We start from the raw sequence: 27,341 nt of genomic DNA, 5'->3' as shown, positions 1-27,341 counted from the left end.
AATTTTTTTTCTAGTTTAATGATGCAACATGCTAGAAGGCCCTTCATGTCATGAAACCAGTGCCACCCAATTACACCCAAATTTTAAATTTCTTGGAGGAGAGAGCAAGATGTGCTATTTTTGACATTTAAATTACTTTCAATAATCCTCAACTTTTATTTAAACAGTTGGAAAGCATGAACGAGGCTGGTTCCCAAGAAAATGTGTAGAGAAATACTTGAACAGCCCTGCCACAGATAGAACAGAAGAGGAAAAAAAGAATTTCTGATAGTTATTGACACCATTTCTTTTGACAGCAGAGTTGATGCCCTACTGCAGGCTCTCTTTTCCTTTGCTTTAAAATTTCTTTTCCACATTTAATTTGTACTTGACCAGTTTTGATAATGTAATTGTTTTCCGGAGCATTTCTTTTATAATCTAAAAAAAACTTCTGATTTTCAATGTTTGTGGAAGAACCTAATAATGGTGAGAGGTGATTCATGATTTATAAAATAATAAATAGTCTTTCCTTTCAAATGGATTTATGATCCATCTTTGCTGTGAAACTATGGAATAAGAGTAATTCATTGCCATTCTACTTGTATGAAATCAGTAGGTAGCTGAAGATCTGCTGCACCAAATCTGTCTCCCTACTTTTGATTCCCAATTTTTAAAAAATGCTGTCTCATCCAAAGCAAGGCCATGGCTAAATATTCTGTAACTGGCCCATCAAGATCATAACCCCATTATTGTTTTTAATCTTGATAGATAATACTGATTTCTAGCTTAATTGAAATATTTTGATATTTGTTAAAGTTTACAAAATGCACTTTGTACTTTCCAAAAAATGGGGCTTGTAGCATTGATGTTCAGTGTGGGTTGAGAATTGGTTCACAGACAACTGTTGCTGTCTCATTGGTACTTTATAAATATTGGTGTATTTGGCCTTCGAATCTATATTAATATTAGGTGACAGAACTTGGGGGAAGTGAGTTACAAGAGAATATAAACATTCAGTTCCAATACAACCCAGCTTTCAAAGATGACTTAACTATTTGGCCAGTACGTATGCTCACATTACTTCTGGGGACAATTGACAAGATTTTTTTTCTGGGTTTGCTTCCTTGTACATTTTGTATGTTTGGTTCTTCAATTCCTTGGGCCAGTGGAGTTTTCTGCGCCATTCTCTTCCAAAGCAGTATCAAGGCACAGCTTGTAGAATTTTTGCCTCTGCTCAAGAGACCCACGTTTGATCCTGGCACTCTCGACCTTCCAGGTGAGTTGATGAGTTATTTGGCCACTATAGATGACCTCTAGTCAGTGGTAGAATTGGGAGGAGGGGTTGATTGGGAGAATAAAAAGGAACAAGTTTGAATGGGTACTTGATTGTTGGGACAGACTTGGTAGGCTGCAGTCTCATTCCAAATGTTACAGTTCCATTAAAGTCATTCTAGTTCAATTGGACTAAAGCTCCTCTGAAATCTGATGCAGTGTCCTTAACAGAATTAGAACGCAATATTGATGGGTAGGACACTGCTGCACTTCCACAACAACATGATCCATTCATTTAGTTACTTCACTTGGTGAAGTAGCTTGGTAAGAATGAACTTCCTTCGGCCAAAATCAAACTAATAGCTTACCATCTGCCACCCAAAAACTCAGCTACTGACTCAGCATTGAAGAACCAGATGCATTTCACACCAAAACAAAAATTGCAGCAGCAGGAGAAAAATAATGGTTGTCAAGGCAGCAAAGATGAGCACTGAGGAAGGCCACATCGTTGTAATAGCAAGTCTTGGTCAGATGATGTTCAGAGAGCAGAAGAAACGGTGAGAGGGGAGCTGATGAACACCCTTCAAAGAGAGGAATGCTTCAAAGCTGGCAGACCTAGAAGAGACTTGCAGTGGAATAATAAACTGGAGACACAAGAGCCTGGAATCAAGAACAAAAAATAAATTTGGAGGAATGCTGGAGGTCAGGCAGCATCAGCTGGAGAGAAGTATTTTCTCCAAGTTCAAATAGGTGGTGGTCTTGCTCCAGATTCCAGCATCTGGATTTTTCCAGTATCAGGTGGATTTGTGTTGGTACTTCAGCTTGATACCAACTCCAGGCAGCACATCACCAGTAATCCTGTGGATAAGCAGTCTTTAACAATTAAATGGTGTTCTGAAATTACACAATTTAAAAGCAATTCAAATTTGATCCAAAATGTAATTGCCACGATACGTTTGAAAACAGTTCAAAAACTTTGACAACAAGCACCCATCAGAGGCTGTCAAGACATTTTCTGATGGGGCTCAATGGTATATGTCCCAAAACTTGCCCATCTCTTGGGGTCTTCTGCTTGATCAGACCTCCTTGATACATAGGATCAAGGTCATTCAGTTTTAAAGTTCAGGGATGTAAACTCTGCTGGGTTCCTGTGCATCACAAGTCCTGCTGCCCCTAATTAACCTCACTCATTACTGGGCTACAATTCTAACAAATGTGTTTTGAAATATTCAAGCACAAACATTTCATTCTGGAAAACAAAAATCAACTAAAGAGGTTTTTGGAAGTCTTTTATTTAGCATTGTGGGCTACATTTCAATGTTCTTTTTAACATTACGATATGGCCAGGATAAAAATCCAATGGTTTTAATTGTAACTGAATGATGCTATGCCTGTATGTTTCCATAGAGCTCATCAATCTGTTTTTTGAAAAATTTGCTGAGTTCTGATCTTTTGGCCTTCAGAGTTGGGGTCAAGAGTCCATTTTCAATAGTGAACATATTTGCATGCAGATACAAGTTCTTTACCTTTTTAAAAAAAAAATCAAGAAATCTTTCAGACTAGAAATTATCAAGTTCATCCAATTGTAGCAGAACATCCTGACAAAACAGTGTTTTCCAAAGCATTTACAGACAAATGATACATATACTCAACACAAGTGTACATTATATTAAAAAAATATTCTTAACATGTTTAAATTAAAATTGATCGCGCAAGTTGGAAGACAAATGGGAGGAGCTTTTGCAAAATCAAAAAAAGCGTACAATGAGACCACATATGGAATATTTCATACAGTTCATCAGAAATAACACTTTGTTCTGAACCTGAATTTAACAAAGAAAGGAATCTTTAAACAACTTTTTAAAAAGGTGTTAAAATACAAGTGGAAGAAGGAAATGCTTGCCATTCATCTTTAACTAGTTCTTCTTTGTCCACATTAGCCATTAGAATAGCTTTTCTGTGGCTCTGAGTACTTTGTTATAAACACAAGCTTGTGAGGAGTGCAGAGCTGAAAGGTTCTTTTAAAGTCATCAAGCCTGAGGCAAGATATCTCCACTTTGTATGGCTAAAGGCTAGGATATGGATGTACAGTCAATGGAAGACGAGATGCATTCACAAATATTGCCATGGGACAACAGGAATATGTCAACAGTATACAAGATGAAATTCTGTAGATGAATTCATTTATGATACTGGAAAAGTCGATCAAGTTTAACAGACATGAGAAAACCTCTGTCCCTACTGATACATTGTGATTAGTACGAGATTGAATTTACGAAGATATCATTTGGCCTTAAATAAAAAAGGAACTTGCAGCTATTAGAATTTAATAGGTACTTGACACTCAATTTAGAGCCTGAAGACAGGATAGAATGGTGCATATGTAAATAACTAAGTTAATATCAGAGTGTATTTACAGATATGTAATTTATAGCAATTTTTGTGTCTGTAATGCACAGTAACACTGATGCAAAACAACAAATTTTGTGATACATGCTCAAGACAATAAACCTGATTTTGTAATGTCTTCTGTACATTGAAAAACACCCAATCATTAACCCAAGGCAGTGTTAATAATTGTTGGCCACCATAACTAGTTCACACAGTAGCCTATTTTGCTACAAACCTGTTCAAATGATTGTAGTCCAGCTTTTGTTCCCAGGTTAACCATATCTTCTAGAATAGCCTTCTTTATTTCCTGAAACGTGGGTGGGAACAAACAGGGAAAAAAATTACATTAGCCTATTTAATTATACAGTAAAACCCCTAGTCTCTAGCACCTACAGAGATTTGTAAATCCCAGTGAATTTTCCGGTTGCTTGAGTTTGCATGGATTGGCAAACAATTGCCAATTTTAAAGATAGGTAAAAAGAAACCAATTTGTTTTCTGTGATTTTTTTTTTTGCCGGTTGCTTGAGGTTTCCAGTTGCTTAAATTCCAGATAACAGGGATTTGACTGTACTTTGCCCAACATGGTGGTTCAGATATTTCTTATCTTGGGCACCACTGTTAGTGTAGCAGTTAGCGCAATTCTATTACAGCGGCAGAAAACCAGGTTCAGATCTGGCGCTGTCTGAAAATAATCTGTACATTCTCCAGGAGTTTGCATGGGTTTCCTCTAGGTGCTCCAGTTTCCTCCCACCCTTAAAAACATATCAGGATCATAGGACGGCACGGGTTTGTGGGCCGGAAGGGCCTGTTACCATGCTGTATGTCTAAAGATGTGCTGTGAATTTTTGCACTGACAATTTATTTGGAAAAAAAATCATAAAATACTCAGTGTCACAAATATAACTTACAAACAGTAAACTTCCTGATATAATTTTCTTAAAAGTAATCAGAACAACGTTGGTCTAGTAATTACAAATATCTACATGGAGTCATACGCCTGGAAACATGCCCAACACCCCAACTTGCCCATTCCTACCAAAATGCTCACCCAGATGTCCCTTCTGCCTTCATTTGACCCATATCCCCCCCTCCAGTAGCCCATTGTATACACTCTCCAGCCTCTATGTAAAAAGGTTACCCTTCCTGTTAAATCTATTTCCCATTTCACTAAATACATAATCTCTGGTTACCAATTCCCCTATTTTGGGAAAAAGACTCTGGATTCACCCAATCGATTCCTCTCATTATTTGAGATTGCCATCCTCCTGCGCTCCAAGAGAATAAAGCCGTAAATTGCTCAACCTCTCCCTATAGTTCAGGCCTTCCAAAATCCTGGCAACATCCACGCAAATTATCTCTGTACCCTCTAGAACTTGCCTGCAACACAAAACAGAGCACAATACCCCAAATGGAGTCTCCTGAACATTTTTTTACAACTACAATGTGACCGCTCAACTTCTATACTCAAATACTCTGCCTAATGAAGGCCAGTTGCACTGAAAGCCTTTTAGATGACCCTATCTACTAGTAAAGGTGCTTTCAAGGTACAATGTACTTGTACTCAGAGATCCCTCTACTTTGCACTCTATCGGTCCTACCTATGTTAGGCCTTTCAAAACATACATTTCACAGTATTAAATTCCATCAACCATTTCTCTGCCCACCAACACAGTCAATCGATCCTGTTGCAATCTTTGACAACCATCTTCATTACCTGCAATACTAGACAGAATGTCATCCACACACAATTCACACCAGTTTTAAAAAGGGCTAAATTAATTCCTGGTGCAACCCTTCTGTGTTAGTAAGGATGGTTGTAACTACTTCAATACTATATTATTCAATATATTATATAAATCCTTTAACAATCACAGCACCCAAGAAATTATACATCAACCAGACTACAAGATCTATGAAAATGAGTTATCTTGGTGAATAAACATCTTGAAAGTATAATTTTTTATTTTTTTTAAATAATTGGTTTTAGTTTAGATATACAGCAAGCTAACAGGCTATTTCAGCCCACCCAAGTGACATCCAATTAACCTACACCCCCTGATACATTTTGAACGGTGGGAGGAAACCTGAGCCTCCAGGGAAAACCCACACAGACACGGTCCTGATCGCTGGCACTGTAAAAGTTTTTTTTTTAATTGTACCGGAATCTGGCATAGTTCTTCATAAGATCCTTTGAATCCTTTACTTGCAGCAAATTTTGGAAGCACCTCTGAGTCAGGCACCACGATCCCAACCAAATAAGACTGGGGGGGGGGGAGAAAAAGTTAACAATGTGATTTGGTAAAACGAGAAAGGGTGTTCATTCCAAAATTAAATCAACTTATAAAGAAACATTTTGTTCAACTATAAAAGTTTAAAAACTTTTGATTAAGGTCAGATTTTTGCATAATAGTATAGACATCACTCTTTTGTTTAAAATGGTTATGGAACTGAAATAAAATGTAAGAAATAAAGATTTACCTGCAAGCTGTCTCCAGTGACAAAAACTTGGGCTACCATTCCGCTCTGAATGTACACATTCTCAATTTTCTCAGGTGCTATATATTCACCCTGTGACAGTTTAAATATATTCTTCTTCCTGTCAATTATTTTCAGAGTTCCATTCTGAAACGACAAGAAAGCTGAAGATTCTCCTTTTTTTAAAAAAAAACAATTTACTCTTAAAATTAGAAATGTGAGCAGCGCAAATCATTCATGACCTCAACAAATCCAAAACTTTTTCAATTGCCATCCTTCATTAATTTCTATGTAATGATGAAACACTCATTGGACCTAAACATGTCTGAACAAGTGAATTGCAACTACATCCACGGGATCAGTTAATTGTCCAAGCCCAAACAAGCTCCTTTGACAGTTAATAAGCAATCGATTCATCAGATTTAGACAAAAAGCTTTTTTTTCCTTCCGCATTTGGAGATAATTAGCTCCGGTGCAATGACTCTGCATTAATTCAGTTGAGATCAAAAATAAATGCCAGATACAAAGTTTAAGGTCAAATCTTTTTCCAATCCTTCATAATTCTCAAATCTGCGATTCTCAGAAGAGATCCTTGATTAAAAGCACCATTGAGTATTTTTTTTTTGGCTTTTAGTCAAGATATGATTTAGGCAACACTTTGGAATACTTGTTTCCCCCATCCTCACCTCCTCCCCTCACCCCACTTCCCAGTTCTTGCACTGACTTTAGGTCAAGCAAAATTAACCATTAAGCTCATAGCAAGTAAAATGAATTAATGGAAAATATGACAAATTAGCATTCATTAAAAAAATGGTACAAACAATTATAGTTTTCATTTTGGACAAATTTCTAAAGGGAGAAACAGAAATGGTGGCTCAACAGGTTCTTAATTAAAAGGTGAGCCAATTGTCTGACTACAATTAAAAACCAATTGAAATATGTCCAAAGTGAGTCAATCTCAGGCCATTTAAGAGTCTGTTCTGAAAACAGACAAGAGAGCAGGGATTCTAAAAGGCTATGCACAAACTATTAATTACTCAAAAAATGCAAAACTTTTTCATCTGAGATATTTTCTGAGATATTAATCATCTTACAGGTAGCCATTTTCCAATGTCCCCTGTATGTAGCCATCCATCAGCATCTATAGCTTCAGATGTTTTTTCTGGGTCCTTCAGGTAACCTTTAAACACATTTGTGCCTTTGATGCAGATCTAGAAATGGAAGAGCTCATTAGGATCTGCAGATTTGTATATAAACGCACATCAAAGCAGATGACAGCGTGTTCTCCTTTACCTCTCCTTCCCCATTAACAGCAAAGTAATTCATGTCTTCAACGTCAACTAATTTCACAATGTTGCAAGGAAGTGGTGGACCAACATGGCCTACAACGAAAAATAAATCGTGCATGTTGGATCAATTTAAAAAAAAGAAAGCCTTATGATTGTAATCTCCCCAAAGTTGGACACTTAGTGTAGCCATTCCCAACCTGTTTTATTTTTGGCTATGGCCCCCTTCGGACTCTGCTCAAAGTTTATGGGGCCCCTTCTCTGTGAAGGTCATTTAGATGGTTTCTTCCACACTTCTACCGACTACATAGAAAACATTTTTTAAAATTTATGATTTCAGTTCATGCCTTCCCCACCTCGCTGCCCCCCCCCCCCTTTAAATGTGCCTTGGTTTCCCCTGATCTAGTGCACTGGGAAAATCCTCTTGATTATGTTTGTTCGTCATTTGCCAAAATCCACTGCCCAATTGATTTCTGAGTGGATATGATCACATCATCTACTATATCATCCCTTGAAGCAGACCACCTGGCAGGATCTCACATCAATGTTTAAAGGTGATATGAGACTCTTAATCAGGCTATTTGATGATTTTTAGTACTCAAGGTAGATTAGTGCTCTACATATTTTTTTAATTCTTCATGAAAAAGATACTGAGCTTTTATGGCAGATAACATTTAAGTCCTAAAATTTGGACCTGTCAGGGATTGGGTCAGTCTGAATTTTAGGATTTTCCAGATTCTTGGGCAGTACTTTTAAAATTCAAATTTAAGGAAGGGATAAAGAAGAGATGAACAGGTAAATGTTGATAGTTGATTCATGACCAAATACACCATGCTTCGTTTATCAAAATGCGCAGTTTTAAAGAAAAATAAAGTCAACACTTGACAAAAATGTAAACATAATTTTTTTCACTGCAAAAATGTGTCTATTTCTTAAAATAATGTTTAAAACTGAAAGAAAACTATAGTGTACAAATGAATTTCTTTGTGATAAGATTATCTGTATTAAGCACAGTTGCTTGTTGCCACTGTTCATCTGTGGTGCTCATGCACAAGCCCACACAAAAACCCGCTAAATTTAAAAGGTTTTGACAGTCTGGATTCTGGGTGGCCTGGATAATAACTGTAGATAGCTATGCAATCTAGGACTTTATTTGTAGAAGTATTGGTGAAATTCATCATGGTTTCTATCTTCCAGCGGGAAGTGGGGACAGATTTAGAACAATACATCATTCGGGTATCTAGAACTGCTTCCATTTCCATCATTCCCTCCCAATAGTTTCCGTCACCTTTATGAACTCAGGTGCCCTTATTTCAGCCCTTTTCTCTTTCTTTTCCAACGGGTTGTGTTTTGTTTACATACTAAACTGCCAGCTTTGGTTCTGCTTTCAATTTAACACCGCCACTAACTCCTCCTTGCAGGATACATCCCTTCACTGGTGTGACCAAGTTGAAGAACATCCATGAGCTTGTTTTTGATGAGACCAATTTTGCTGTCACCATATCTGCCTTCCCAGCTTCAGTTTCTGAAACAGTTAAGTTTCCCCAAATGCCAGCTCAGTCACAACCAACCCTTATTATTAGCATCACCGCATTGTTTGGCTGATTAAAAGAAAGCCAAAGATAAAAGAGCTCCTCACTCAGAGAACCAAGATCTAATTTCACTTCCAAAATATCCATTATTTCAGCTCTCTGAGAACATAGAGTTGCCATCACTTTTTAAATTTGAAGTTGTAACCCCCGCAGACGTCTCATTGGTCATTGGTAAGCATTTGTAAGTTGGACAAACCATATCCATGTGCAGATTTTGTCAAATATTTGAAAATGAGGATGGAAGGTGATAATTAACTCCTTTGAGAGAAAGAGGAGAGTAAGGGATAAACAAGTTACCAGCAGCAGAATCTCCAGCCATTGAGAAGGTACATCCAGCAGTGCATTCAGTTTGCCCGTACCCTTCAAAAATCTATCAAGATAAACAAACCAGATCCCAGTTCATCTGCTTTTTTTTAAAAAAAAAATCAAATAACAGATGTGTGATTATTTGAAGTAACAATGTGCTCCATGTAGTCACCTCATTAAATTTTATTCCAAAGCTTCCCCAATTTAAACATCTTACATGAAAACTTTGCAGACCCAAGGTTATTAAACCACTTGCAGGCCAGAATGTAAATGTGAGGTAAAAGCCAATCAACTACTCAAATGAGAGCGCAGGCTATAAATTGATACATACTGGACAGCCCAAGGCTGCTCGAAGGAATGTGAGAACTGCAGGGGAAATTGGAGCTGCTCCCGTCACCATCATCCGGACACGGCCTCCCAAGGTTGCCTTCAGCATACAAATGAATTAGGAAAAAACCTTTTAAATGCTTATTGCAAATAAAGACACAATGAGTTGTTTCTTTCAGCACTAGATTAAATACTGCAACTTGTATGCAATGAGTTCTCAGTTAATAGTATTTTTCTAGATGTTAGGAAATTGTTACAGCTCTCGATGTATCCATGTACCATTAGATATAGGAGCAGAAACAGGTTATTCGGCCCATTGAGTCTGCTCCGCCTTTCCATTCTCCCACTTGGGCCGATTCCCTTGCACTCTCCCCATAACCTCTAATCACCTGACTATCCAGATTCCTATCAATTTCTTGACTAAAATACAGCCTACCGTGGTAGCAAATTCCAGAGGTTCACTGGAAAAAGAAATTTCTCCGCATCTCTGCTTTAAATGGGGACCCTTCATTCCTGCAGTTGTACCCTCTTGTCCTCGACTCCCCTACCATGTGAACCAACTTTGCCATATCTATTCTGTCCAAGGCTTTCAACATGCAAAATGCTAAAATGAAGTCTGCACACCCCCTCCCATCCACCCCCAATGCTTCTGAACACCAAGGAATACAGTCCAAGAGCTGTGAAATCCCTACAAACAATTTTATATAGGACAATCAATATTCTGTAAATCTGAGGATACTTCATAGGGTAAATGTCGGGCAAAGTTTGCAGAACATTTGGTTAGCATAAGCAAAGAGATGTAGGAAAAGTCCATTCAACTTCTCATGTCTGCTCCAGTGATCAATAAGACCATGACTGATCTTCCACCTCAACATCACTTTCCCATACTGTCCCCATATCATTCAGCATCCAAAATTCAATTGACCGTAGTTATTACAACTTCAAGAAGAGCATTCTTCTGAGATCTAGTGAAGTTTTGTCTCATTGTAAGCCACAAGCCAGTGAAGAAGGGAACTGTGGACATGGTACAGGCCGACTATTGTCAAGAGTTTCAAAAGACATTCTTGAATGCATTGGGATAAATAACCGCTATTTCATATTTTGAACAGGAGTCATCAATTGTCATTTAGCAGCAAAAGTATGATTACAACAAAAAAGATCCTTTCCCTGTTCAATCATCCATTGGCAGAGATTTTACAATCAATAAATAAATCTATCTCTTCTTTGTGCAGTAAACATCCAGCACTTGGGGGATGTCGAATAAGTGTATTTTCCAGTTGCTTGAGACTTACAATGCCTAACTAGTACACCTGCATTAAGAATAAATTGCATAAAAGACAAAAAATACTACACTGTACTCACTTCATTTGCATGAATATATAAACTTTAATGAGTTTTACTTTATTTTCGGTCAATTCTTTGAAAACATTTAACTGTCGCTGCATCTGCAGGCTCCTCCCCCTCCACAAGCTGCCCAAAAAACAAACAATAACATTACAGATAATTAACCCATCCTCCCCAAAGTTTACATTTAAAGCTTCTGACGGGGCAACTCTTACTGAGCAGGGATAAGGAGACACTTTAAGAGAGTCACACCAATGGTGAGCAGCACCAACCAACCCTTCATCCTGGCCGACACCTTTGCTGTTTCGCACAACTTTATTCAAACAGCCAGTATACCAAGGCCCTCCTCCGCTGGCTGAACATTTGCTCCCATCTTCACCAAAGGTTTCTGTGTTACTTCAGAGAACATTTACTTCTACAATTTTAAACACATCTTTTTAACCTATTATTTGATTCTTATTTATTTTAATTTTGAAAATTTATTTTCAAATTTTTTTTGCTGCTTGCTTGAGGCTGCCATAAAGCAGATTAACCTTTCCCTGGAACATCCAGTGTACCCAACCTACTTGTCTGTTTGCCATAAATTCCTTGAATTTCGGATACCATGGGTTTTACTGTACTTCATTATGGACACATTTTGAATGGCAAACAGACAAGTAGGTTTTGTGCCCTGGATGTTCCAGGGAAAGGTTAATCTGCTTTACCTTTACTTAACGAACTCCTTTTTGATGCACATAAAACATACTCTACTATAAAAACACAAGTAATTGCAGATGCCAGAAATTTTAGCAAAACAAGTAGATAACGCTGAGCCCTTCGGTGAGCTCTCAACCCAAAGTCAACCAGCCACAGGTGCTGCTCGACCAACTGAGATCTTGGAGCAGTTTGCTTTTACTCTACCATGAAGCCTGTGGTGAATTAGTTACTGCTAAACAATGTTTGCAGATCTAAATAAACCTTACCTACATCATATTTTCTCAGATACTGCTAGAAATTTAAAAAAAAACACATTTGCAAGCACTTGCATTCATTATTACCAAAAATATCTGGATATATGTGTCAGTGTTCTTTTAGGACAACAGAACTCTGACAAGGTACCATTTTTATCAGCAGTTATCATTATCATTCCTATAACCAAACAAATGTCAGCTAAGTTATCTTCTGCTCTGGTCATCGTAAGAGAATATATACATACCTGAATTTTGTTGAAAATCAGTTTGTCCCAGAAGCTGTCATTTCTAATTATCCCTTTGGATAATTCAGCTTGTTTTCTGCCAACAGCAATATTTAACAGCCATCTCCTTAAAGGGGATTGAAACTCATTTTGTACCTATGATAGTTAAACCATAAAATAAAATCAGACCTTTTTACATGGCGTATCGAATCTTAAAATTACTCAATCATGTGTAATTTACATGAATGAAGAATGCTATTTTGAATGAAGAAACTCTGGTCATTGAAGTTGCATTTTGTTAAAAATTGCACGAAGATTCAGCATTAAGTGCTCAGTGAATGGCCAGACTAACATTTGATTAAATGGAACGTAACACCAGCTCTGAAATAGGGGGCAATTTAATTTCCCTCAAGTAGTCATTAAAAGAAATAGCTGGATAATTTTCAAGGAGGAAGAAGCCATCAGTTTGTGGGGCGTCTTCCTGTACTACACTTAGGTCAGCTTAAATCAAAGGAGAGAAGAAAGAAAAATAGGCATCCAATTACAGGTCAGCAGGTGAAGAGGGCTATTAAGTTGAACTGTGCTATCCAATGGGTTCTCTTTATTATGGAATAAGGAGCATGATGGACATTAGACAATAGATGCAGGAGTATGCCATTCAGCACCACCGTTCACTGTGATCATGTCTGATCATCCACAATCAGTACCTCGTTCCTGCCTTCTCCCCATATCCCTTGACTCCACTCTCTTTAAGAGCTCTATCTAACTCTTAACAGAACTCCATCACTGTCAGGAGTTGCACTAGATTGGGGGCACAGCTCTGCCCTGTTGAACTGAGGGGCTGGACACACATTGCAGGTGGCCTATTCACTCTGGACCTGCCATAGCTGGCATAGAGAGGACAAGCCACTCATTTGACAGGAGTCACCTAAATGGGTTGAAAAGGAAAATTGTATTCTTTCATAATTTTGCTCAGTGGTTTAAATTAATTTCTGTAACTTTAAACATTTAAACTTTTTTTTGAGGAATTTGTAATTATTGGCATTAAATGCAACAGGTTTTTTTTTTCAAATGCATCTGAGTATTCAAGTCTTTAGAAACATTCAAGGTAATCAGAGGAAATCATCAAAATTTTATGGAAGGGAAATCAAGTTTGACCAATTTATTGGAGTCCTACCAAGAAATAATATTTACTGAGGACGAAGAGAGATTGATAAATACACTATAGTCAGATTTGCATCAAAGGTTATTTCAAAAAGAGAAAGCCCATCGTGTAGAAGGTAAGACATTGGTGTGGATAGAGGAGTCCTGGTCTAACAGGAAACAAAGAGTTGGCTGAAGTTGGAGGTTGGCAAGCTGCAAAGTGTGTTGTCCCTCAAGGATCGGTGCTGGGGCCCCAGGTGTGGTTCGCTAACACTGCTAGTGACAAAGGAAAGGTAGGAAAGCAAGTTATGAAGGGGACATTGGGAAGCTGCAAGAAAATCTAGAACAGCACAGAGAACGGCAAATGGATCATAACGTGGGAAAATGTGAAATTGTCCATTTTGGCAGAAAGGTTAAAAAAAAGGAGCATAATTATCTACGTTGTGAGAGATTGGAGGATCGGAGATGCAAGAGGATTTTTATTTCCAAGTTATGCAATTAACTTCTGAGGGGAATTGAATACTTCTAATAAGACATTGGTGGGACAACATCTGCAAGACACTGTTTTCTTATTTAAAGAATGATGTTAATGTGCTGGGAAGCAGTTCAGACAAGTCTAACTGAACTAATACCTTTAGCAGGTGGGCAGAAAGGTTAGAGAGACAAGGCTTGTATGGTTTACAAGAGAGAAGGGGAACAATAGCACCAGATTAGATGATGAGGACTCTGACAGGGTCATTGACAGGATGGCGGACTGGTACTACTTGGTACGCCACTCGGTGCTACAGCTCAAACCCCATAGATTTAATCAGACATCAAGTGTTGCCTGTGTGAAGTTTGCTTGTCCCTGGAATTGTATGAATTTCTCCCAAGTTGCCCGTTGTCAACATGCCAAAAATGTGCCAGTATATTAATTAGTGACTGTAAATTATTCCTTAGTGTCGTTAAATGCCAAAATAATATAGGGGGAATTGCTGGGCACAGATGAGAGAAGAGGGAAATAAGCAGATGGAATTGCTCTTTCGAGGACTGGAGCAGACCCAATGATATCCTTCTACAGCATAAAAAGTGAATAGGTAGGATGAGTTCCACTAGTGGTAGTATCCAGAACAAGGGGCTCACTGTTTAAAAATAAAGGATTGTTCATTTAAGACAGTGATGTTTCAAGATGTTCCACATTGAGGAATACAAGTCTTTGGAACTTTAATCCACAAGGCTGGTGAAGGGCAGAGATGGATCGATCCTTAATAAGCAAGGTGGGGTGGTGAGAGGTTATCATAGGCAGACAGGCCTGCAATTGGGTTATTAATCATTTTATTCATCTGTGGCACAGGTCAAGGGACTGAGGGGCTTAATCTGCTTCCAATCGTCATCTTTGTTCATATGTTTGACAGCAGCAGATCATCAGATCAGTCTGGGAGCCACTGGCCAAAGCCCAGCACTCCCTCCAAACCCACTCAGCTTTTTTGAAGGGCCTCCATAAATTGTGGGGCTGCAAAATTACACGAATAGCATGGAGAAGGGGCTGGTGAAGCGACCAAGGTGTGCAAGGAGCAGGTGGGATCAAGCACAATGTAGGCTCATTATTTTTGAATGATAGATGCCCTATTAAAATAACAGTGGTCAGCAATTTTCTCCACAAAAGCAACATAATTTATAAGTGTTTGATTCTCAATGCAAGTCTTTCAGTAACTTAATTTGGGACTTTAATTTCAAGTAGCAAGAAATAAACAATAAAGGTTTTAATAAAATGTCACATTTACAATTCTTTTCTATTGTTTGAGGGGCCTGAAACATTGCAAATCATCAACCTAAAAAGAAATGTGTGTCCTTCTCAAATAAATCTACCAAAAGAACAGATCATTTTCAAGGTTAATTGAAAATTAAATTAAATTAAAAATTAAAATCCTAACAGATAAAAGGTGTAATCAACTTTTAGAACTTCAAAAACAAATCACACAATTATTGTTTAACTAGAACTAGTTTATAATTTATAATGAAAGGCCTTTAATGTTAACATTAAAGATGATTCAATTGGATGTTTAATTTGATTAAAAAGGAGTTGATTAACTATAGAGAGAAAAGCTGTGAATGTGGTGAGAATGTTTAGAGCCAGAACCGAAACGTTAAATTGGAATCTCCAGGTCGTTCAGTGCTGAAGACAGGAAAAACATCGCAACATAATCAACATAGCAGTTAGTGCCAGGCCATTACAGCACCAGTGATCGGGACCAGAGTTCGAATCCTGCGCTGTCTATATGTTCTCCTCGTGTCTGCATGGGTTTTCCCCAGGACCTCTGGTTTCCTCCCATCATTCAAAACATACAAGGGGTTGTAGATTAATTGGGTGTAATTGGGCAACATGGACTTGTGGGCCAAAATGACCTGTTACTGTGCTGCATGGCTAAAAATTTAAAATAATTGTAGCGACCTGGAGATCTTCTGAGCTTGCCAAGAAATTGAAGATTTGAAATCATATTAATAGAATAGAGGTTACAAAAACAAAACAAAAAGGTGGGTAGGGTGAAGACATAGATCAGACATTGGTCTGAGAAAACTTGTCCACCCGGTGGCATTTATTGGAGAGTGGTAGGGGAAGAGAAGGTAGGAAATGCAAAGTCCTTCTTATCATTGTTTTGAAAATTAAGATATTCAACTTCTTCCATATGACATGCCATAAAAAGAACAAATCTTATCGCAGTAAAAACACAAAAGTGCTGGAGGAATCCAACAGGTCTTGTAACTTCAGCACTTTTGTGATTTTACAGCAATCACAGCATCTGCGGACTTTCATGTTTCAAACCTTATCGTAGACTCGGGTCAGTAGTCTAGGCACAACAGGAAAGACTGTAGGCTGGAGGGTCTTCATATCATCTGGCAATAATCGAATGTCGCCCTGGAAGAAGCCCACTCTGGAACCACTGCAGTACAGTGCTGTCTGATACAATGCAATTACATCCATTTAATAAGCTATTTTCAGCAAGATCCCATAATTAGATTTCTACTACTGTCAAAAAGGGTACTGATATATGCAAAATGGCTGGCTGCATCACAGTCTGGTATGAAATACCAGTACCCCTGAGCAGAAATCCCTACAAAAGGTAGTGGACACAGCCCAGAATATCACAGGCAAAACCCTCATCATCATTGAGAACATCTACAGGGGAACAGCAGCAGTCATCAAGGATCGACACCACCCAGCATACACACTCTTCTCACTGCCTCCATCAGAAAAAAGGTACAGGTGCCACAAGACTTGCACCCCTCTACCATCAGATTCCTCAACAACAAACTCAATCAGAGACTCATTTAAGACTCTTACTTTTGCACCTTATTGATTATTGTCTCTTCGTATTGCACAGTCAGTTTATTTTATCTTATCTACACTTCTTGAGTACAGCTCTACCAATACATGGTGACTCTGCCTCGCCAACGGAAAAAAAAGAATCTCAGGGTTGTATGTGATGTCATGTTCTCTGACAAAAAATCTGAACTTTGAACGGGACATTAAAGCTACTGAATTCAAATGAATAACTAAGTTAGCTCATTACCACATTCAAAGAGGTATTTGCTGAGCTTTTCCAGCATTTTAGAGTATTGCTGTTCTTTGTAATCCTTGAAACAATATTAATTCTAAATTTTAACACCACAAAATTAGCCCCTTTTATCTCAAGACTGTTGGATTGCTGGAGAATTAAGGTTTGATCTCACCCTAGAAATTGCAAGAAAATGTATATGTTTACCTGCACCACTCTTTCAAACATGTGTGCAAGGGGAAGATAGGAGATCGCAATATCCTCAGTGTTGATGATAAAGGTGGACTGTACAGATAAGAGGAAGGTCATTAGAATATAGAGAAACGTCAATTTTCAAGACCTATCAGCTTGAGATCCTTCAAAGAAAAATTAATCAATTCAGAGTCTGAGTACTTTAAAAACAGCTGCGGCTCTTCACACGGGAATTAATGGATTAAATGCAGCCACATACTTTCTCCAAATCAAACCCATTTGCAGTATTGAGAAAAAAAAATCTGCTTTAAGTCAGGCATGTAGAGTAAGCCTAAGACTTGTCAATAGCTTTGATGAAAGTGAAATAAGGGCCAACAATTTGCCAGATTTCAAAACAGGGATGATGTTCTAACACAGCCTTTGACCATCTGAAGGCATGCTTCTGGATTTCTTTCAGGGTTTGTAAGGGTTGCCTCTCCCTTATATCTAAAGGGACCTCATTCCACTAGATAGAGACAGACACCATCAGCTGCAGAGGAGAAAGCAAGAGGCGGCTTAGGTAAGCAGTACCACGCAACCTGAAAAGAAAGTTTGGGGAAATATCAAACAGAAGGTCAGATGTAAATTCAAAGGAGTATGTAAGAAGCAAACCAGAGCATGACATGAAGCATTATACATTTTTTATCCTAAATTCCACAAAATATCATTGCAAAATTATCCTTGACTACTGAAAGCTGAACTTTCACAGATATCTGAACCTCTGTAATTTCATTTTACCTACCCCCATTATCTTAAACACCGCTGCTGAATTGGCCACCACATTTCCATGAGTTAACATTGCTCCTTTAGGGTCCCCTGTTTCAGAAAGTACAAAATATTACCATCCATGTTTTCCTTTATGCAAGTTAAGAACTCTCCGTTACACAGGACTGCTCTTCTCCATACCCAAATTTATTCATGTCAGAAAGTATCTTTCATAGATCTGGGTGGATTATTTTAATTTATACATTTGCCCAGCGTAGCAGAGAAATTAAAATCTGTTTACAAAATAGAACAGAAATTGTTAGAAATGTTCAGACAGCACCTGTGGAAAGAGAAACTTTGAGTAAAGCTTCTGAATTGATGTCGGATCACAAACTTGAAACAATTAACCATTTCACTTTCCACAGATGCTGTCAGACCTGCTGAAAGGTTTTCCAACATTTTTCTGATTTCATTTCAGATTCCCAGCACCTGCTGTTGTTTTTATTTTTTGTTTTAAATAAGTTGACGAGAAGGAAATGTCTTCTTCCAAACTGATCCACAATCCTCAAAAAATGGGGCAATCTCAAATGCTATTGTAGAACTTTGGGGAGCTCAATTTTAAAGTCAAGCAGTGTCACTTCCATTGATTGATTTCTGGCATTTTGTTTTGAGACTTGGATTCCATGATGCTAAAATCCCATAGTTAACTTTTACCAGCCTTGAGCTTCAAACCACATGACCAAATGATATTAATTTGATGAGGTATGGAAATAGATCAACGTCCCCAAATCGTTCCAAATAGAGCTTAGCAAGTATCCTGGCTAGATTGAAATCAAGCTTCTTGGAATCCAAGGAACGTGTGATCATCCCATCATATAAGCAGTTACAACCAAAAGACATTAAGCTTTGATGATAGAAATCACTTGAACTTGAGAATTTAAATACCTGTCGTTCCACTTGTAAAGCATACAACACTCAAGTCATCAGGTTTTGGTGGCTAGAAAACAGCGAGTAAAGTTTCTTTTGAAAAGAAACATTAAATATACAATTTACTCTCTGCCTAAAATTGATCTTAAAAAGGAAGCAATTCATTAACTTAATTAAAATGAAAAAGCAACAAAATAACAACTCTGAATTATAAAGAATGTAATGAATAATTTGGAGGTAGATAAAAGATCAAGAAGGTAAAAATTTCCCTGCAAACATCTAGAATGGTCACTTAAACATGGTGTTGTGGGTGGAATGATGGAAGAGAGACCCCGTTGGATCAAAATAAATTTCATCTGAAATAAAACAAAACTGTGTTGCTTTATACCCAAATCAAATATCAGGAATGTGAAGCAAAAGTTTTCTGTAAAAAGAGAACCAGCAGAAATATGAACTTGATAACAAATACAAGTTAAAATAAGTAGAATCACAAAGAAACTATTCATGTTTTTATTCAGTGAGGGAGAAACAAAGGGTCAATACAAGCAAAATAGAAGAAAAAGATTAGATATTTGAATAAGTGCTAAGTTACCATTAATCTAAAGACACAGAGATGACTTCCCTGTTATGTAAAACACACTAACACAAGCACCCATGGAGTCCCTCCTTACTGTCTCATCTGAAAGACTGGACCTTCAATAATCACACTGGATATAGTGTACTGGAGTTGCAGTTGAGATTTTGCGTTCAAACACTCTGGAAAAAGACTTGAAACTACTGTCCGGAAAGTAATAGAAACACTGTCGAGGCTTCGTTTGGAGATGTGCCGTATAATGAATCAAGGGCGCAGATCTATTTTAATTGATGTGGTGGAACACGATTTCATCAATTTCAAGTAAAAGGTCAAAATGATGAGCTCAGAAGCAAATTTTAAATGCACCTGAATAGTTTTATGGCTGAAAGCTATTAACTTCCCAGTAATGTAACTCGTCTGTTTCCTGTGTAGATATTTTTTATTATTCTTGCTACATTTCTTTGATTAGTTTATCTGATGATGCACTTAAAACTATGTATTTTAACTTAGTCATTCCACTTGTAACACAGGTTTGGAATGTGGCTACGTATGGAATCTTTATAAAATGATTAGACGGTATAGCAACATATTGTGGATGAATGAAGATGCACTGCATGGTGATATTCATAAAGATAAATAAGATGATATATATGTAAAGGAGAATGTGGGGGACACATAAAACTGATTGTTGAGGGAAGAATCGGTAGGAATTTTCCAGCACGACATCTAATCATTAACTTAATAAACCATTTCTTTGATTCATCTGGGAATCAAGTCTGAAATTTTAAGATAAAGACACAAGAACCCAGAAGGAAATTCCAAAAGAATAGTTGACAAGATATTAGAAAAAAAGATAGCATTTGGACCTCAATAAATAATCCACCATTCCCTCAAATCAAGAGCAAAAAGGCAAAGCATTAACATTAGGATAAAGCCCTTTACAAAAAATGAATTGAATCAAAGGTTTCAGCCTAAAAATTCAGAATATAGAAATGAAATGCAATGATAGATCTACTTGATAATCTAAGTAATTTCACAGTTGTTAAACATTGCAATTTGGACCTCTGCTTGCAAGAATGTAGAGGTAATTGAAAGGATACAATAAATTCTCTCAGATAATTCAGCATAAGGCATTAAAAGGAAAATTTAAGAGTATTTTAATGGAACAGTGTAATTTAAAGGATAAGTTGATCGTAATATATTTAAATGATACACTGTATATGCAAGACTCCTGGAAACAGACTTGATTCCGGTGGTGAAAAAAGAGAATGCTAAACTTCAAATTAAATGCAACTGATTTGTGACAAGAAAAAAGAAAACAGGCCACATAGGAATATAACTAGACTATGTCATGGAAGGGCTTGAAATATAGGTACAAAGTAAAGAATATTAGAACATTATTAATGCTCATGTGGATGAACATCATTGATTGGTTGAGCCATTTGCTCATGTGCATTTGTTAGGGATTGTTAGACATTGGATATCCTTGAGGGATTATGTGGAGAGCAGGCATTATACAAATGTGACCCTGCGTTTTTTTAAAAATGTTTTAATGTAAGCTACAAGCAGTAATGAGTTTTGGAGTTAAAAAAGCATTACTGCTCAAGAGATATAATTTGCAAACTGAAACCTTAGCATCATGTCGGGCAATAGGGGTTATGTTAATTGGCCTAGAAAAATCAAACCAGGCATCAGACACCTTGAGCTAAGTCATTTTGCACCATTGTGACCAAGATCAAGGAAGGTTCCAGACCAGACTTATTTTGTCACTTGGTACATCAAACATATTTGAACTGTCTATCAATAATAGATATTTATACATCCAGAAAGTTTGCCTCACAACACTAATTTGGTGTCAGGGTTCATTGTCCTCAGAAGCTTTTTTAGACCATCGATGTAAATTACTTTGTCCCAGCAAAGGTGCTTTTTAATTTAGACGTGTGCTGTCAGGTTGCAGTGTACTCATAGAGGCAGCACGGTGGGCACAACACCTTTGCAGCGCCAGCGATCAGGACTTGGGCTCGGATCCCGTCTGTCTGTAAGGAGTTTGTAGGTTCAACCCATGTCTGCGTGGGTTTTTCCCGGGGGCTCTGGTTTCCTCCCACCATTCGAAACGTACCAGGGGTGTAGGTTAATTTGATGTCAATTGGGTGGAACAGATTCGTGGGCCAAAAGGACCTGTTTCTGTGCTGTATGTCTAAATTTAAAATTTAAATTTATAAATATGTAATTCAACTGAACCATTTGTCAGAATCAAAATACTAAAGAAAATTATAGCACTGAAGTTACAGAAATTGTATTGAAACCATTTTGGAGAGATTCCACTGAGAATGTTTCCAAAAGAGTCCCCACTTGTCCCCACTCATGACCAGCAGTTTCCATCCCAGTGACTCAGTCACAGTCATATTTTTGTTTAGACTGAGTGAGTTTCTTTATCCAGTACTTCAAGATCTGTCACAGCTCAAATCACATTGCAGTTTTAGGCATTAAATAATCTTTCGATGAGGTGACAAATCTCAAGAGAAATCCAGACGAAAGGGATTAAGGATTATAAACAACTGCCCTGCAACACAGTATATTTCTCAAATATACTTACAATAGGTTTTCTAAGATGCTCCCTCCCAAGATCCTATGAAAAAACACACATTAATCATATTAAGCTTCCACATTGCCGCTCGAGAGTCAGAACATGACAGTTAATGAGATTCGAGAAAAGAAGCAAGGCAAATAAATTGAGCTAAGAATTGTCAAGTTAAATACATTTACTTAATTCACTCAGAGGACATGGTCTTTGTGGTGTCCCCAACACTTCTTCCCCGACGAGGATGCCACAGTTGTTGAAGTTGCCCACAGTCGCCTCAAACCAGCCCCTGTGTACGTTTTGCAGTCTTACCTCAACTTCTTTCAAGGTGAGGATTTCAACGTTACATTTTGTTCCACGTTCTTTGAACGCATCATCGAGTGTATCCATCAGAACAATTGTTGACAACAATTTTGTGAGCTTTGCTTCACAGCTTTCCAACAGACTGATTGCTTTACTCATGTTGTCACAGATCACAGTCCGAATTTCAGCTGCATAAAGCAAATTTAAATTTTAAAGCACTTCACTTCATCATAAAATACTCCAGACAACTCATAACCAAATTAGAGTTTTGAATAATCGCTGTATAATGCAGTTGGCAGTTAAGGCACCTGCTCAAGTGTTAAATGGAAATTAATTTAGTCATTAACCTTTCTACTTTCAAAAGAACAGCAAGATGCTGATCACCTAGTGTCCTGACTGATAGTAAGTGTGATGACTTGCGTTTCATATTTGCAATTAAGAAATCGAATAAAATTAACATTATTTTCCACCTGTCAGCAATAGGGTGAAAAGTTGGGGGGGGTTGGCACGGTTGGTGCAACGGTTAGCGCAACTCCCTTTACAGCACCAGCGATCGGGGTTCGAATCCCGCGCTGTCTGTGAGGACTTTGTATGTTCTCCCCACATCTGCGTCAGTTTTCCCTGGGGACTGCAGTTTCCTCTCACCGTTCGAAACATAGGTTAATTGGGCAGCACAAACTCATAGGCCTAAATGGCCTGTTACTGTGCTGTATGCCTAAATGTTTTAAAAATTTTTAATTGAAAAAAAATTTAATTTAAAAATGTCGTCATTTCCCATTATCCAGAGACTTCCAGGTGAAGTCACGATTCACTTACTTCTTCCTATTTAGAGTGCTGCATTTCTTTCTAATGATGTAATCTCTCCACATTGGAGAAACTAAGTGCCTGCTTTGTCAAACAACTTCTGTCAGTCCACAAGGTTGACTTGAAGTTCCAGTTACTTCTCCCTTCAATTCTCCATCCTCTCTAACCTTTGGCCTCTTTCACCCTTCCAACAAAACCCAAAATAGGCTTGAGGAACAGCACCTCTTCCAGTGACTTGGCATATTCCAGTCCTCAGTATGTGTAAGTTTTGATTAAAGCCCATGAACAAGGGGAGGCACGGTTAGCGTAGTGATTAGTGCAACGCTGTTACAGTGCCAGTGATCAAGACCAGGGTTCAAATCCCGCGCTGTCTATAAGAAGAACTTACGTTCTCCCAGTGTCTGTGTGGGTTTTCCCCAGGGGCTCCGATTTCCTCCCACTGTTCAAAATCTACTGGGGGCTATAGGTCATTTGGGTGTAATTGGGCAGCACGGGCTTGTGGGCTTATTACTGTACCGAATGTATGTCTAAATTTAATATTTTAAATGTAAAAACCTGTTCTGCTAATATAGTTTATCAACAGTTACTGCTTGAATTGTTCAGCATTTACTAGCTTCTGTTTTTATTTGATATCCAGCATCCATAATGTTTTCCTACTCCAGAACATTGTTTTACCAGTTCCAGCATTAGTTTTCATTCTATTTCTCTCCTTCTCTACTGTTATAAATATATAGATCCTTCTAATCCTATCTCATTCTGAGAGATCATCTGCAATTAACAAGCCTTCACCACCCTCTCTCAACAGGTACCAGCACCACATGTGTCATTTACTCTCTCTTGGTTTTCACTCAGTCACAGATCTATCCCCTTCTCTCTAAACACCCTTCTCTGCAAATTAAAACAAGCTTTATTTCTAACCTTACTAAATTATTTATAGCGATGGCAAGGTTAGCAATTAGCACAACACTGTTACAGCACCAGTGAACGCAGTTCAAATCCGGCACTGTCTGTAAGGAGATTTTAGGTTCTCCCCGTATCTGCTTGGGTTTCTTCTGGGTGCTCCGGTTTCCTCCCACCCTTCAAAACATGTGGGGGCTGTAGGTCATATGGGGCATTTGGGCCGGAAGGGCTAAATTTTCAGAAATACTGAGTTATGATGAAAAGTGATCAAATTATAATTTTAACTCTTTCTCTCTCTGCAGATGCTGCCTGACCTGCTGTGTATTTCTGGGGTGTTTTTTTTCCCAGATTTCCAGCACTCACCACTTTTTTTTTGCTTATCAGTCATTATAATATAGCTCCATAACCATTAGAGTGTGTTGATCAATTGACCATTTATTAAATTGACAAAAATCTTTGCCACTAAATTTCACACAAATATGCTGATCGTAATCTTACTGGAGTTCAGCCATTTCACAGTTGGGAACAGAGGGAGAATTTTTTTTTTGGTTTTGTCTGCAACAAGCCTTATCCATTGCTTCCATACATAAACATATTCTTCCTTTGCCACATATTATTGGCTGCAAAAAGATTTTGAGTAAAAGAAAGTATAAGTTGATCAGCCCTGAATGTTGCAATAAATTGGTCAATCGTTTATTATTTCACTTGCTTCAGCTGGCGGATACAAGCTCAGGAGCAGGTCATGAGGCACAGAGCCATATAATGCAGTAAAAATCCCTGGTATCCAGAATTCAAGCAACCAGCAATTGGCAAAAAAAATTGTGGAAAATAAATTTTCAAATGAAAATAAATGAGAATAAAATAATAGTTAAAATGAAGTAAGTTTAAAATTGTAAAATGAATCTCCTCTGAGGTGGCACATAAGATGGGAGCAAATATTCAGCCTTGGTCATGCTTTGTTTGTAGCAGTTGCTACAAAAGCAGTGGTGTCGCCCGAGATGAAGAGCTGTGCTGGTGGAGGCTGCTCACCGTTGAGGTGTCTCTCGTCAAGTGTCTGCTTATCCCTGCTGAGTAGGAGTCAACCCTGGTCAGCTTGGGGGAGGGAGGGGTTAATTATCTGTAATGTAGTGGTAGAGGACTGCCACTAGGGGGAGTTGGAGATGAGTTTGTGGCATCTTGGGTAGATTCAAGATGGATGCCTCCATGAAGTGTTGTCTGAGTAAGTTCTGCTTTAGTTAATAAATAGTGTTGTTTAAAAAGAACCCAGGTTTCTTTATTGTAATAAAAGAAACATGGCAGTTATTGTTTGCCTTTCTGGAGGCTCCATGGAGGGGGAGGAACCTGCAGATGCAGTGATGGTTTAATGTTTTTAAAGAATGTGACTGATAATAAAGTAAAATGCTTTGTTTATATATTCATGTAGGTGAAGTTTGTCCAGTGTAAGCACAATATTGCATTTTTGTCTTTTAAACTGTTTATTCTTAATGCAGGTGCTTTAGTTAGGCCTTGTAAGAATTAGTCTCAAGCAACCAGAAAAGCACTTATCCGGCATCCCTATAGGTGCCAGATACCAGGGGTTTTGCTGTATAACTATCCATAGGAACGTCAATCTTTGGCACAATCCTCTTTAAATTTTGTTGATGAAGTCAAAAATAATTTTGATACTGTTCTTCACTTACAACCTACCTTTATTAATAATGTACACAATGGCTTCAGGTCCCAAAGTGTCATACAGAGGTATCACCGTCATGGAGTAGGTATAGCAAGCCAATTCAGAAATTATCCACTAATGAAAAAAGTAAAATGCATGGCATTAGATGCCCAAAGTAGGGCCTGAAATGTAATTATATTCATTTATAAACCTGTCTTCTACAATGGAATTAGTAAGAAACTGCTTTGGTTGTCAATTTCAAGACAAAATTGTTGATATACAGGCTATGTCTTGAAAACAATGTTTTGAAAACAGGCCTAAGTCCAATTATTCAGGATAAAAATATTTGCTGCAGGAAGGTATAAATAGCCAAATATTCATCAAATAGGGCTATGTGAGTAGGTATATGTAATGCATATACATCTGAAAAAGCAAAGTTTTCTGAGATTTGGAAATAAATTTGAAGGGTTTAAGTGTCTATTACCTTTTAAATTATTTTTAGGGTTATATTTGATCTCTGTTATAGTCCTGTGAAAATCCTGGCCACGGAGACCAAGTTATTCTCATGCTTTTATTGCCTCTCGTGAACAAGATTTAAGAGCAATATTATTTGAGGTTTTCGCACGAAGACTTTATTTAAAGGAGGAAAAAAACAAGCCTATATTTGTCTTATCTGCTAACTATTCATGAACACAGAATACAGCCCAATCTGTTTTCATTTAATCAGTTACAGGTAGAAAATGGACTATTATTCACTCAAATTTGAAAGGAAAATATTGACGCAAGTTCAAGTTCAAATGATGTACTTTTCCCGCTTATCTTGGTGGCTAAAGTTACCATTGACCTTTCAAGTTTCTGAGACAATTTACAGTGGAAGTGGAAGTCAATGAGAGGAAATTGTACATTAAATCTTATACATTATAATTTAACGGCAGGGAGAATTTGCAACGTCCACTTCAGAAAAATGCTACAACTTGCCCAAAACGAATAAAGCCCTTTACTATGGGTCCGTGAAGCATAGTTTATTGATGCTGAACCATTGTACTATCATATTTCCACTATTCTTTACCTCGGGTCTATTCCGAGCAAATACACCAATGTACTGCTCTGGGGATGGATTGCATCCACGATGTAAAAGGCCTGATCCGAGGTACTCTGCTCGGTCGGACACCTACAGGTAAATAAGAGTTTTAAGTCTACATGGAACACTTGTTCATGTTTTTCCCCCCCATTCCATCCATTAGGCATTAGACAACCTGCTGCTCCCAGCTACATCATATCTTGTCAATATTTAATGTCCCACATTTAAGCATGGCCCTCTGGCTCCACCCAGCAACTGTGAAGACAAATGTCAAGATTGCCCTGAATTTGTTTCCAATGTCCAAGTTGTCAACTGTTGCAGTTAAAAGGAAGAAGGCAAAGAATGAGACTCCCTGACCCTAAATTAGAAAGGAAGGGGTGCCAACTGAGGCCACTAGCAATGCGACATTTGAAAAGGTCTGAGCCTCTAGATTCAATTAAGTGTGGAGGAAAGCATTACCATGGAACATGTGGTTAATAGGCAGAAAAAGAGGTTAAACAGCAGGAGAGACCAGGGGAGGGAAGATGGGAATCAAGGAGAGGAGAAAGGATGGTACTGGTAGTATGATGGAAAATAATTGAGTGTTTATAAGAACTGAGGTTAGGAGAGATACAAACAAGAGGACATAGGTTAAGGGTGAAAGGGGAAAATTTTAAAGGGAACATTATGAGGAACTCCTTCACACAGAGACTGGTGGGAGTGTGGAACAAGATGCCAGCTGAATTGGTAAACCCTGGCTCATTTTTTGACATTTAATAA

The 27,341-nt window shown here is 37.9% G+C and overlaps 2 protein-coding genes across 8 annotated transcripts in view; one reads left to right on the top strand and one right to left on the bottom strand.

Annotated features, from left to right (window-relative positions):
- The window catches only part of zdhhc6 (zinc finger DHHC-type palmitoyltransferase 6), a 69,401-nt gene that overhangs the window by 27,144 nt on the left and 14,916 nt on the right, over positions 1 to 27,341 (top strand). Inside the window, exons 10-11 of one of the 5 annotated variants that reach the window (XM_069899894.1) lie at positions 17,475 to 17,576; positions 22,042 to 22,363. The exons of 1 other annotated variant lie outside the window; for it this stretch is intronic. In XM_069899894.1, coding sequence (XP_069755995.1) covers positions 17,475 to 17,530 — 56 coding nt within the window. In that variant the 3' untranslated portion in view covers positions 17,531 to 17,576; positions 22,042 to 22,363. Of the gene's footprint in view, positions 1 to 167; positions 11,028 to 17,474; positions 17,577 to 22,041; positions 22,364 to 24,152; positions 25,264 to 27,341 lie in introns of those variants that run through there. 3 more of the 5 variants (XR_011345345.1, XM_069899896.1, XM_069899893.1) reach the window with 3 other exon arrangements.
- acsl5 (acyl-CoA synthetase long chain family member 5) overlaps positions 2,528 to 27,341 on the bottom strand; it is a 38,361-nt gene continuing 13,547 nt past the window's right edge. For all 3 annotated transcript variants that reach the window (XM_069899891.1, XM_069899890.1, XM_069899889.1), the window contains 17 exons: positions 26,571 to 26,672; positions 25,537 to 25,636; positions 22,156 to 22,334; positions 21,859 to 21,891; positions 18,707 to 18,758; positions 17,799 to 17,872; positions 17,033 to 17,110; positions 16,093 to 16,227; positions 12,168 to 12,302; positions 9,633 to 9,728; positions 9,293 to 9,365; positions 7,411 to 7,499; positions 7,212 to 7,328; positions 6,121 to 6,264; positions 5,802 to 5,903; positions 3,878 to 3,949; positions 2,528 to 2,777 (listed from right to left, as the gene is read on the bottom strand). In XM_069899891.1, the coding sequence (XP_069755992.1) occupies positions 2,637 to 2,777; positions 3,878 to 3,949; positions 5,802 to 5,903; positions 6,121 to 6,264; positions 7,212 to 7,328; positions 7,411 to 7,499; positions 9,293 to 9,365; positions 9,633 to 9,728; positions 12,168 to 12,302; positions 16,093 to 16,227; positions 17,033 to 17,110; positions 17,799 to 17,872; positions 18,707 to 18,758; positions 21,859 to 21,891; positions 22,156 to 22,334; positions 25,537 to 25,636; positions 26,571 to 26,672 (1,722 nt within the window). In that variant the 3' untranslated portion in view covers positions 2,528 to 2,636. The remainder of the gene's footprint in view (positions 2,778 to 3,877; positions 3,950 to 5,801; positions 5,904 to 6,120; positions 6,265 to 7,211; positions 7,329 to 7,410; positions 7,500 to 9,292; positions 9,366 to 9,632; positions 9,729 to 12,167; positions 12,303 to 16,092; positions 16,228 to 17,032; positions 17,111 to 17,798; positions 17,873 to 18,706; positions 18,759 to 21,858; positions 21,892 to 22,155; positions 22,335 to 25,536; positions 25,637 to 26,570; positions 26,673 to 27,341) is intronic.

The sequence above is a fragment of the Narcine bancroftii genome, chromosome 10, assembly GCF_036971445.1.
Source record: "Narcine bancroftii isolate sNarBan1 chromosome 10, sNarBan1.hap1, whole genome shotgun sequence".
Classification (NCBI taxonomy): domain Eukaryota; kingdom Metazoa; phylum Chordata; class Chondrichthyes; order Torpediniformes; family Narcinidae; genus Narcine; species Narcine bancroftii.
Note: the sequence above shows the minus strand (reverse complement) of the source record. Positions and strands in the feature narration are given on the sequence as shown.